The sequence below is a fragment of the Lentinus tigrinus genome (genome assembly GCF_003813185.1).
Source record: "Lentinus tigrinus ALCF2SS1-7 unplaced genomic scaffold L226scaffold_33, whole genome shotgun sequence".
In the NCBI taxonomy this organism is placed as follows: Eukaryota; Fungi; Basidiomycota; class Agaricomycetes; order Polyporales; family Polyporaceae; genus Lentinus; species Lentinus tigrinus.
In genome coordinates, this window is record NW_027137942.1 from 3022 (window position 1) to 15523 (window position 12502).

Genomic DNA, 12502 nt, shown 5'->3' on the forward strand with positions numbered 1-12502 from the left:
GCCGTATCTATCGCTCACGCTAAGTGTGTTCCAGAAGAACGACAGAAGAACTGATACCTACCGTGGCACATGGCGGTAGCTGAGGCTTGGCCTGTCGGTCGTATGACTCGGATGCAACCAACCTGGCGTTTGGTGGCTTGTATAGCCGTAGCCGCGGCTCTCCGACAGTGGCTCGCTGTCGCCCGATACGACCGTCGGCCGCCCACCTCATCGAATATAATACAGATAGGCATCGGCTGCGTTGGCAGTCGCATGGTATGTCCTCGCACCCAGCCAGTATGCAGCGAGAACTTAACCCCGCTCCCCCGTGGTGATTTGCAGCCTAATCATGTTCGAGTACGTTCTTATCACTGCCTTTGTCTCACATCACCGTCGTCCTTTTGACCTCTTCATCTATGTAGTTCGCTGGCCGCGTATCGACGATCCGGCCGATCCTGGAGAGCCCTTGTGGTTAGTCGATCGGGCACTCAGGCTGTGGACTAGATGTCGGGGATCACTAGCTGCTCTCTCGGGATGTGAAGACTCACAAGCCTTGCCTTGCAAGGCAATATCCGTCTCGCGGCGGGATGAGATCGAATGGTGAGTAATTCGTCAGATGCATTATAGTTGCTCGTGCTCATCGCCATTGCCATCGTCGCTCACGAGTCACTGTATGCTCTAGCACATCGTCATAAGATCGATCAGGCGATGATCGACTATCGGCTGCACTCTCGCATAGCCATTCCCTCCGGCAACTCAGGTATTTCAGCTTATCAAGTCGACGATTCAACCTATCTCGGTCACTCCTGCCGGGAGCCTCGGATATATGCGCATGCAGGAGTGCCAGTCATTAGGTGTACCACCAGGCGTCCTCGAGTACATCAGGACTCGTCCGGCCATCTTGCGGAGGCCTTCAAACGCCAGCCTGGAGCGATGGACACCACCACCAGCACAGGTTGCGAGTCACATAGCGGTGAATTCTCCGTCAGGCTCTGACCATAGTTGGAGATGGACTCATCATGCAGACGTGATCTCGAACTGCGGTCCCTTCACGGAGTAGGGCTCTACTAGGGCAAGATTAGGATATCGAATGGTACGTCCACGGACGTCAGATCCCTTCCCCTTGATCCCCACTGTGCTCACTGCCCGTTCTTGATAGGTGGACGCTATCGATCTCCCCGGCGGCCCGAAGCTGTTCATCCGCATACCAGGCAACGATGGTGAGCGATAACGTTTTGGTCGCTGTTCTGTCGCTTCGTCCGATCGTAATCTCGAATTCGATGTCGCCGCACGATGGCCGAGGCACACTGAAAGTTACGCTCTCGTCACCTACGCGCTTTCCGAGCGTGAGCGTTAGTTTTGAATTTTGCGTTCAGGGCGTTTAGTCGAAGTGCCTTCCTATGTCCGCATGTTCCCACTCTCCGCGGGGAGTGACGAACTCCGATTGGACCCAGTACCATACCCCTCGCGCAGAGTGGTTGTCTAGACCGCATGCGATGTTGAATATGTCAGCTGCACCGGCGTTGACGTTCGCTTCGCTGTCAATGTGGCAGCATCAGGGCCTCGAAGCAGGACTTCTGGCGCTTCGTCTCAAACAGGATATGATGCGGAGCACCGCCCGCATCGCGGGTTTGTCGCGTTAATTTCCGCACTCATGAGTTGTGCGATATCTGGATAGACATACGTGAGCACAGTCCTCTATCGACCGTAGTCAGATACTGATGACATTGTGAAGGTCCATTGCACGAGAGGCCACACTCCCAATGTCTCGCGACTCCGAGCCCGTCGCAACCTCAGGGCTCTCGAAGCGATGATGCGTTCATCTGTTCGATGCGAAGCACCTTCTCACAAGCATTCCTGCGGCGCGCGGGGCTGCGGCTCGGGGCCTATACACGACCGCATGTCAGGAGTCAAACTTCTGAAATCACTCATCCAGGGTGCGCGATCCGCCACCGTCGCACTCGCTTGATATGCACTCTTGGTGCCGCGGGCTATTCTTCCGGCCAGCGGGCGCTGAATTTCTTGTCTTCATTTCGGCGCAGGCTGATGTGGAAGGCTTTGCACCCACGAAGCGAAGGTCTTGATCGTGGTTCGCTTCTAGTCCCGCGCTCTCACTGCTGTCGGGACCTTATGCGTGGCGTTAGTGGCTGTTTCTTCACCTACTCGGAGGTACGCGTCGGAGCGCAGGCGTAGCATGCCAAGATGCCACCCGTACAGCCTTACGGGCTGATTCAAACTCGTTGGTATCTCCGTGCAGCTCAAACACTGGTCTCCAGAGGTCTTCAGATCCGAGGAGCGCGTACAAACCGGGACTTCCAGTCGGCGTAACCCGGGCCTAAAACGTGCTGATTACTCTCACGTTATGTGCGCAAAAAGCATGTGAACGCTGCAGGTGCGGGTATATCGTCGCGGACTGCGGTCAAATTCAAACGTAGTGACATACATACTGCCATATTGGGCTGGTACGCCATCACCTTCGCAATCAAGGTTACGGATACATGCGGTGGTGCGTGCAAATATTCGCGTCTGCTTGTTTTTCTCAAGTCAAGTCGGGATGCCTCTTGCTCTGGAAAATATCGGTGAGTGGTCAACCCATAACACCAAATTACGATGCGGTAAATGATGCATGATGGTTTACGGACATTGTTAGCGCCCGGGAGAACCTGTCAAAGCACCATATGGACTCCCAGCCGGGGACGTGATATGAACGTGGTAAGTTATCCCGTAACCTTCTGTGACATAGGCTGAAACTCTGCACCCGTCGTGGAGATACAAGTGAGCTAACAATTGCTTCGTGCTATCGATCGTCTCTACATGGGTTGCTGGTGAGATTTCTTACGGCCCGTTTCTTATCGCAGGCATTCATATGACCGCAGGGAAGCCCTTGGACGTTGAAATGGTACAGTGTTCGCTCGTAACGCCGGGGAAGGACCCCCTTTGGCGGGTCGACCGTACCCTGGAGTTCGGGATCCCTTCACCCCTGTCTTTCAGTTTTCCATCTGGAGAGGAAGCGTGGGACGGCGTGGGGTTACTGCGCACCCACTGAGGCTTCAGAAGAAGGCCCACAGTTGGCTGGAGGCGGCGGAAGACGGCGGGGCTGGCCCACGTGTCTCATCCTGTGATGCAGCATGTGAAGCGGGGCCTATGCTACGACGGGGAGATGACATCCTAACGGTTGGTCGCAAAGCACACACAGTACCTGGCTACACATCTCCCGCCTCCACTGATCTGTGGATGGGTCTCCACGGGCGGGACCTTGTGGTCCACCTTGTATAGTTCGCAACAGCGAGATGTGGCAGCCATCTCCGCCGAGGCCCGCATACACCCCATTTCCTCCTCTTCCCTCGTCCACTCTGAGAAGATCCTCTGATAGGTCAATGTCTCATGCTGGGCAACACGTCGCCGAGTTTTTGGCATCTTCTTGTGGCCGTGAACGTAGAGTTCAGTCACCCCAGGTACGAGCCTGCTTTGTGTGTTCTAGAACCTTTGACGTTAGCTAACAGTAAATTTCTAAGTTCCTCGTCTTTTGGCACATTGCAACCGGGAAGTCGCGCGCGATCTGGGCTAACCCGACGTCATCCTACCGCCGGCGAGTCATCACCCTCTCTCACGGAGCTCCTAGTCCCGACTTCTTGCGGCCACTCTGCATTGAAACGGATGCACTCCTGCCTACTTAGCCTCTGGAGGGGCGGGCATCCGATGGACGTTCTCTCGTAGCGCCTTCCGACGACGACGGTGGCTTCGAGCCTTCGTATCGGGAGCGACCTTCCTCCGATCGCTTTCCATCGTGAGGCTGAACAGCTCTCTCCTGCATGTACTCCGGAATATTCTAGTGGCTCGGCTAGTCTCAGCTACCAGACTCAGTAATGGGTGTGTGTGTGGTTACTCGCTAGTCACTAGCCGTGGTGGCATGTAGTGCAACTGCCAGACCCGATTTCCCGGGTGTCCGCCGCGCAAACGCTCTCTCACTTCAAACGGTCACTTTCTCTCACAGACTGAAGACACTATAGTCTTTCTGAGACGAAGGAACCTCTCTGTTTCGACTGCGAAGTCTGACGTTCGGCTGGGAAACGATCTCCAGGAAGCGCTCGTAGTGGGCTGCGCGAAGATTGCTCTTCCCGGGCCCCTACGTTCGAGAAGATGTGTGTTCGACGGTCCAGACTCTCCATGGCGTTCTGCACATCAGATGCCTAGAAGCTGCATTGTGTGGTCTCTCGGAGGGCGATGTTCATTCACTCTATGCGCCGGACACACCGTTTCCTTGCAATCTTTACTCCAGTAGCTTGCGCGTTCACACTGCTGCGGCATTGATGCAGTTCCCAGCCCTGCCACCCCCGAAGCGTGTTCCGGAATCTCCTTTTTGCCTAATGCAGCGGTCCTTCGGTGGCGGGACGTCGGCGACAGGATTTGAAGCGTAGCCGCACTTCATGAGCCGCAAAAGGCAGGTTTGTGTTACTGTTTATATAGGACCCTCAGATGCGGCGACCCGACTATTTGCAACCTCCCACTATGCCCGCATACCGCATGCCGTCGCAGCGTTCATTTCCGACGGCGCCTCACCTTGCCTATCCTCCAGCACCTCGCATTTCAGAGCCCACCGCAATTCGCTCAGCGGCTTGGCCGTCCTCCGCGTGGTTCTTGCTATCAACATCCCGCACGCCTCCTTCATCTTGTCCGGGACCTCCCGAAGCACCTCGACCTCGCACTATTCCATTACCGGACGTGTGTGACGTTCATGAGCCCAACCTCGTACGCGGCCCTTCATTTCCAGTGCCGCCGCGATCGTCCACTGCGGAACCCATCTCCCCGCTCTCCAACCGACTCTCCGTTGACCCATGCCTTGCCATACCTCTACATCCAACCTCAGCACCAGCATTTACGTGGGACCTCTTGTACCATCCGACCGCGGCACTACTCGAGAGCCCCTCCATCTCGCCCCGAGATCTCCGTCGTTGCGCCTTTCGCACGAGTGCGACGAGTCAAGGACCCTCCTTGCAGTCGCTCGTACTCATCTTTCCACTTCTTCCTATGGAGATAGAGATTGGAGTCTCATCCTCTGGGGCGTCCCGCCGCGCTTCGGGCTCGATAGCTTGCCTCACTGTTGGCGACGTTCTCGAAGGCCTCTACAGGGGTCTTCGTGCACCTATTGAGCCCCACGAGTTTATGGCACTCAGCGAGCCTGAGAAGGGTACCTTATTCCGTGCTTGCGAGGTCAGGTGCAGGTGTCTTCCGGAGGATGCGCGCTCTCGCCATGCGCTGCGCAAAATCGACTATCTTGCTCGTCGACGGCGCTTCCTCGGCATCCGGCCGGCTATGCCCTACGAGCTCCCTAAGCGAAGGAAGCTGGGAGAGGTCTATGTCGTCGAGGTGGGAATCGGGGATAGATGAGGGCCGGAGGCGGAGCGTGTGGACAGTGTGGTTTGTGCGATAGACGCTCTCGCGACTGCGGCGGTTGTGATATGCCGATCACACCGGTGTTGGTGTTATGGTGCTGCAGAGTTTCATTTCTGCGTGCATAGACCGGTTTCGAGTGCTGTTTACCGCCTATCATATAAAGTAGGATTGTACCAGTTGGAGGTAGTACGGGCTTGTATGCTGTGGGTTCGGGCTCAGAAGAGTCCAAATTTCTGGTGGGAAATGCCGGGATGGACGGCCGTAACATACCCTTCGTATACATGGGGGTCTTTAATCTGTCAAGGTTGGGCCGAGTCTAGATCGAACCTTAATACACGCCCAAATTATCATGGGAATCGCCTTCCGCTAGCGAATTCTCAACACCTGTCGAGCGTTAGACGCGTCGTTGCATTTTCTTCCATATGCACCCGAGACCCGACTTGCGATGTCGCTCCGTGTTCCATTGACCGTAGAGTTCTCGCTGCTCGACCGTATATAGATTTAAGGTCACGTCACGGATGAACGCCTGCGTATTCATCGCCACTCGACTGCCTCCCACTCACCAGGAGACCTTCCCCCTACCACTCCCCGTAGTACTGTACTCCTTGGAACCACTCCATCGCGAATCCGAGGACATGAGCATAGATGGCGCCAATGAAGAGTATACCTGGAAAGCGTTCACTTTGCACGGCGCATCCGGATATTTCGGTGGCGACATCAGTGGATGGGCCGGTCGGTGTAGCACAGCACCGCCGCCATCTGGTACGTTGGGATGGTGTGTTCCCCAGATGACTGAGAACGTCCAGTGCGTATAACTACCACAGGTCACTGCTGTAGCTAACCATACTTGCGCACTCGATAGCACACCCATGGAGCCCACACTCCCTTACCCCGTCGACACATATGACTACGCTTTCTCCCCAAGTCCGCTCCCATTCTCGACCTCCTATGCTTTCCCGTACTACACCCAGAATGTCGGTGTCTCGACCTTGCCAGCCTCCGCGGCCGTCTCTGGAGTATATAGTATGGGATTCTCAGCTCCGACAGCTGAGGACATGTTCTGCGGAGGGTATCAGACGGAGTACGCTGTCAATGGGTCGTTTCTCCCACCTCAGGATCTACCAGTGCCCAGTTCCTCCTCGTTCGCCATGTCTCCCCCGATACCACCCCAGCCCTTCGCTTCGGACCCCTATCCCGGCCTGGCTAACGGCTACGCGGCTGAACACGCATCATTTCTACCCTTTCCCGTACAGCCTGCCGCACAGACACCATGGCCCGATAGCTACGTGAACGTTGGTCAGGCTCCGGGCTACAGGAGGCGTAACGTGGCCGTTCCCTGCTCCCTGACCCGGCAGCTCCCCCTCGGCCAGCGCCAGTGCCCATTCTGCGACTACACCCAGAAGGGGCGCCGTGCGCAGGACCTCAGGCGGCACATAGCCACCCATACGCGCCCCACCGAGGTTATCCTGTGGTCATGCTGCGGCGTGCCCCGGGAGGCCGCTGCTAAGCATGCGGTACCGGATGCCGTGTTGCGCAAAATGGATGGGCCCATGGTCGGCGGGTGCGGACAACCGTTCAGCAGACGGGACGCCCTGCAGCGACATCTTCGCGAGAGGAAAGGATCTTGTTTCGGGGACGCGTCTGCTATGTGGCACCCGGGTAACACTATCTAGCGAAAGAGGGTGGTTATGCTGTACGTGCTGCACGTCGAGAGGAAATCGCACCATGGTATCGCGTCTTAATATATTGAATCAAATTCGGCTGTATCGACATCGTTCCTCTTCCTTACCGCGTCCCTGCGCGCGAGCGCCCTGTCGCTGCCTGCCAGAAAAATTTCTGACGAGTCTGCGACGTGCTATTGATCGTGATTCTATTTTGTAGCAAATGCGAGGAAAATGAGCGCGACAGCACGTCGGAACTTCGTCCCGCGCTCTGTGTCCCCAGACTGTCTTGGGAGCTGGACAGCGGGTTAATCTTGAGGTCCAAGCTAAGCCAAACTTTGCGGCGCTGCCAGGCGCATGGACCCTATTGAAACGCCTACGTCCATTAGATGTCAGATGGCACCGACAGAGGGGATCACAGAAGGAACGAGCGCTAGGCTATGGAGACGCTAGTTGTGGTTTCAATGAGAGAAGCAGGGAACTACATGAAACTGTTCTGGAACACAGATTCAGAAGGAACTCCGCTAATACGGACCGAGTCTTCAGATGATAACGAGCCTTCAATCCACGACGGTGGGCACGTGGAAAGGCGCAGCAGGGGGCAGGGTCCTTTCAGCGATACGTATGCCCGGAGCGTAAATCATGATGGTGAGCCTGCGATAAGCAACGCGAAAATGTAGGAGTGCATGAAGACGAAGACGACTTCCTGAAGCTCTCACGTGTACTGGATGTGCAAGCTCATGGGTCATAACGAGCGGACGGGCGGAAGGAGTTCCAGTGCGTGGCGAGCTTCTCAGAAATGAAATGAAGTGTGGAGTCGATAGACTAGGCCATGCGCCTGCGCAGGAAAGATCGGAGGGAATGCGGGACACGACAACGAGAAGCAGATACAGCTCGATAAGAAACTCACTGATTTCGTCGGCACTGGATGTGTCAAGAGGTTCCTTGGTGACGAGTCGTAACAGAAACATCAGAAACCCTTGTCTCCAGTCATGCAGTGCCGCCTCGCCCTCGGACCACATCCTATGTCATCGCTCGTACAAGGGGCCTCCATTTTTGACATGGAAGTATAAGCTTCGGTCATCCCATGGCCACAGAAGACGCCAAACACTGCTTTGCTCACCATCATCAAGGAGGATGTACTGGAAAATGCTGAGCCGTGTGGTGTTGGGCGAGTTGCCTTCAAAGCTTCAGCGCTGAAGCTTTGAAGGTTCATGCTGGGTTCATGATGATGGTTGGAAACGGCAAGTTCGCAATTACTGACAAGGCTATAGTTCGCCGCTTTGATGACTTGTAAACACTCAGTAAGCCTTTGTTATGAAGTACTTACTTTTCGTGTAGTATGTAATTAGTAGCTCCTCTGGCGCCTCACGCGTTTGTCGTCTTACACTCGTCTACGACTTTGATTGATGAAGGGACCCGCTGTGCGTCCCGCTATGCTCGGCCCTTTCTGTTCTTCTTCCCAATCTCCCCGTCGGGAAATTGACTGCGCATGTTGTCCTGTCCTTAACCTGTGCACTTGTCGACTTGTCAACATCGCGTCCTCCCCATTCGTCTAGGAAGAACCCCACAAAAGTCGCGAGACACCGCTCGGGAAAGTAGATTAGAGCTTCCCGGCAGTATTAAGTCCCCTCGACCTCCTGTGACTCCCCATGCCCTCTTCTGCTTCGCTCTCCCCTTACTGAACTTTTATCGCGGCATACGACGTCTGGCCCCAGCCGTGTCCACGCATGGTGAAGATCGGGCGTGTCATTCCGCGCCGTCGCTCGACTCCAACAGCCCCGCCGCCGCCGCACAAAGTCGCTCTGCTCATCGGAATCGACTACATTGACGCGGAGACCAGCGAATATTGCCGCTTGCATCGTGCGCGCAGTGACACGAAGGCTTTTCGCGACCTCCTGATCAGTAAGTCTCTTGCTTCCTCTATCTCGCACCCCCTTCCGACATACGAGCGTAGACAACTATGACTACCTTCCGGAGAACGTCATTATGATGTTGGATGAAGACGGCATCTCAGAGAAGTTGTGGCCGACACGTGAAAACATCGTACGTCTCTCTTCGTGTTTGGCCAGGTCGTACGCGCGAACTCTCAGCCATGGTTGCAGCTCCAGCAGATCGACAAGCTCGTGGCGGGCGCGCAAAGCGGTAGCCGATTCGTGTTCTTCTGTACGTATCTCCTGTTTTCCTCAAGCTTTCATCATCAAGTCGGGCCCCCTTCCTTGCCCTGCCCGCACTGAGGGAAATCATCGTGGCAGCATGATGCGCCCTCCTCCCGCTTCCACCAGCTACTTCCTCCGCGCCTCAATAAGTTGATGCTCGGTGCGGTCGAGGAAGATTCATGCTGTCTGATGAGAACACCATACGTTGTGCAAGTATAAGTGGGAGTCGTCGAGCATGTGCCTAGACAAGCGCCGTTCGTACGAACGATGCTTGATCTCGTACTCGCAATCGCTCTCCTCCTCATGCAACTTCTTGACGTCGATGACTCGAGCTGACTTGTGGCTCTTCTCAGTTTCCGGACACTCAGGTCAGGTCGCTGATCCCAAGAACCGTGAGGCCGACGGACTAGACGAATGTAGGTCTTACATTCATGACTAACGCTTGACCAACAACTTAAACATTGAGGAATCTAAATGCAGACATCGTGCCCGTCGATCATGCGCAACTCGCCAACGATGACGCCGAGAGACCAATGAAGAAGATCATGATCCTCGACAACACGCTTCGCAAGAAGCTCGTCAATCCCCTTCCCACGGGAGCCAATCTCACTGCTATATTCGACTCCTGCCATTCCGGCACGTTGCTCGATCTCGATCACTACTTATGCAACAGTGTCTACCACCCTTGGACAGACATCGGGTTCCGGCGTCATCTGACGAAGTGGCTCGGAGTGCGGAGGAAGGACGGCCAGCGTACGTCGTCGTATGATGTCGGTGTCCGATACCCTGACGATTTTTCATGCTCATAGGGATGAGTCAAGCGGGTGTCAAGGTTGTGATGAGAAGGGCTAAACCTGTCCATCCTGACAAGAAGGGTAAGGGAAGGGCCTCCTCAACGCCCATACCCAGCCGAGGTATGTCCCGCAACCTGTATCTTACTTGAGTTTGGCGCTAAATCTCATTCACTGTTCAGAGAACTCCGAATGCAGCGTGCGTATCCACCAACTGAAGCGACTGAGTAACCACCAGTTGGAGAAGATCGACGTCGCGTTCTCCGTGACCGACTCCCAAGACGGCATGCGCCGGGAGCTCTCCTACAGTAGTAGACGATCCTCCGTCCAGTGCAAGCCGAGTCTCTCCCAGATCATCGAGGGCGAACAGAGCATGGAATCATTGATGGAAGAAATTCCTCGCTGCGCTTCGCCGACGGACATGGAATGTAATGGATTCTGTCCAGACAGCGAGGGCACCCCGGACTCTGCCACGGTAGTGCGTATATCATCACTTCCGTACCCCATGAGCGTATGTACTCACACGGATGCGGAAGGTGTCTATTTCTTCGTGTCATGACAATCAGCGCACCTGGGAGTCAAAGCATGGCTCCTTCACGCATTGGCTGATCGAGCAACTTCGCGAGTACTCTCTATGCTGAACGTGTCAAATCTCAACTGACCGTGAGCGTAGGTCCTGCTCCTCACCAGCCCATTGGCCGGTTAGCCCTCGCCTTGACGTGCGCACTACGCCTCCCATCTGATGGACCGCCACTGACCGGCACACTCTTGTAGACATAAGATGTACACGCACGCTCAGATGACGCATAAATGGAGCCTCGAGCAAAAGAACAAGATCACTCAATCGATCCACATGAGGGAGACGAGTGGCAGCTCCGGCGAGAGCTCGAGCTCTGCTAGTTGCTCGTCGGGAACTGCGGTTTCCGTGACGATGGTACGCGGGGAAACCGAAGAGGAGACACATCATCTTGATCATAGCTATGATTATACCGACGTGCCTGTGCCTGTGGTACGCGTCGTCTCTTGCTCACCTCCTGGACGTGCGTTCTGACTTAGTTGCTTGGTATATCCCAGGTCGGCTCTCGTCATCGCTTGGTGAGTCATTCTCTATTCTTCTCCGCGATTATATTGGTACTGACAGTGATCTTTCGCAGGACATGAACCAACCAATCTCGCGATTCCTCTGACCCGCTGTCATGTGCGGCGCATCTTGGACTCACCACGACCCATACGACCTATATCACGTTCTGCACCATCCCACGTATGCTATACATCGATCTCATGCCCCATGTATATCTATCCTCCATATACTGTACCATATACGCACCTCCATAACCCTGCTGGATCGCTCCTCGGTCACTACTCACTATGATGATCTATAGCCCCCCTTGCTCTCGTCGTTGTTCCTCTCTGTATCTGTTACCTACGTCGGTTTGCATGTATCTACTTAGGCCTGGCAGCCTCGACCGCGTCGTGCGGGACGGCGAGGCCTATGTTTCTCGGTAGCTATGTATTGTTTTTGTCCAACCGTGGCGCAGCACCATAAGCGCTCGGCTACTCTTGCCCTCGAACCACCACCCTCTCGCTTGTGACACTCGCCTCATTGCTGGCTTGACTCTCTCTCGATACTGAAGTGGACCATCTGGATCGGCTGAAAGACGCATTCTCGTCTACGCGGTACCTCGATCGTGCACTGGATGTGGTCACCCGCAGTCCTAGTAGGCTCGCAAGACTTCTCTTCCCGACGGACATGACAGAACTACGTCTGCGGCCCTTACGCATCTCCTGTGCGGAGAGCCGAATAAGAAAGTCATGCGCAGCTGGGACGTCGTGCTACATGACGTGGGGGGTCCGGCCTTAACGAGTGAGTGCTATTGCCCCCGCAAACGCCGGCTGCGAGATCCAAGTTTTGTTCTGTGAGACGCACTGTTTGTCCTGCGCTTCTGTAATATGGAAGCTGGGATGGTGAATGGGTAGGACGGGCGTGTAGCGGTGGTGGCGGAGCTCCGCATGGATCTACCCGAGTGTTCATGCAGTCACCTCTGTATTGCTTGGAAGCTCTTGACGTGAGCAATACTACCCTAGAAACCTACTGTGTATGCAGTGCTTGCAAAAGGTCTGCGATCTCGTCCTACCGTGTCTTCGGGTGTCTGTCTAGTCCAAGACTCAAGTGGGTTCTCGGCCGCGATCCTCCCTCGCAGCAATCGAACAGCAATCGGCAGACGCGTGCATCCTCATGACCTCGGAAGTAGACACGTTGCAGCGATCTTTTCGGTTTCTATCGAAGCTTGGAATTACGTGACCCGCTCCTGTCGCTCAACGAATTATCTCATCGATTTTACCAATACAACGACGAATTCTAGCAAGCGAAGCACTGAGTGAACCCTATATGCGGAGAAGTGTTTTAAGCTACGCTTAGCTTACTCTCCATCGACCGCCCTGTCTTCCTCAAGCTTGTTCCAAATTCAACTCGACCATCCGACAAACGCAAGCCAAATGCGACAACATTGCCGCAGGT

At 55.1% G+C, this 12502-nt stretch overlaps 3 protein-coding genes across 3 annotated transcripts; all 3 read left to right on the forward strand.

Annotated features, from left to right (window-relative positions):
• Nucleotides 1-4806: 4806 nt before the first annotated feature.
• L226DRAFT_444211 (uncharacterized protein) lies at nt 4807-5352 on the forward strand (the record flags this gene model as incomplete). Its single annotated transcript, XM_067674863.1, has 1 exon — nt 4807-5352. A coding segment is annotated over one exon (546 nt), but the record flags the coding sequence as incomplete, so codon positions are not given.
• Nucleotides 5353-5802: 450 nt separating this feature from the next.
• L226DRAFT_513803 (uncharacterized protein) lies at nt 5803-7046 on the forward strand (the record flags this gene model as incomplete). The annotated part of the gene is made up of 2 exons (XM_067678385.1): nt 5803-6178; nt 6236-7046. Exons 1-2 carry the CDS (start codon nt 5892-5894, stop codon nt 7044-7046), a joined length of 1098 nt encoding a protein of 365 aa, XP_067531434.1. The 5' UTR covers nt 5803-5891.
• A 1375-nt stretch (nt 7047-8421) lies between these two features.
• L226DRAFT_538465 (uncharacterized protein) lies at nt 8422-11563 on the forward strand. The gene is made up of 12 exons (XM_067681500.1): nt 8422-8939; nt 8992-9080; nt 9140-9200; nt 9547-9609; nt 9674-9946; nt 10003-10107; nt 10167-10462; nt 10521-10605; nt 10658-10703; nt 10759-10993; nt 11059-11079; nt 11139-11563. The coding sequence occupies exons 1-12, from the start codon at nt 8765-8767 to the stop codon at nt 11169-11171; spliced, it is 1482 nt and encodes a 493-aa protein (XP_067531435.1). The 5' UTR covers nt 8422-8764; the 3' UTR covers nt 11172-11563.
• The last annotated feature ends 939 nt before the right edge of the window (nt 11564-12502 follow it).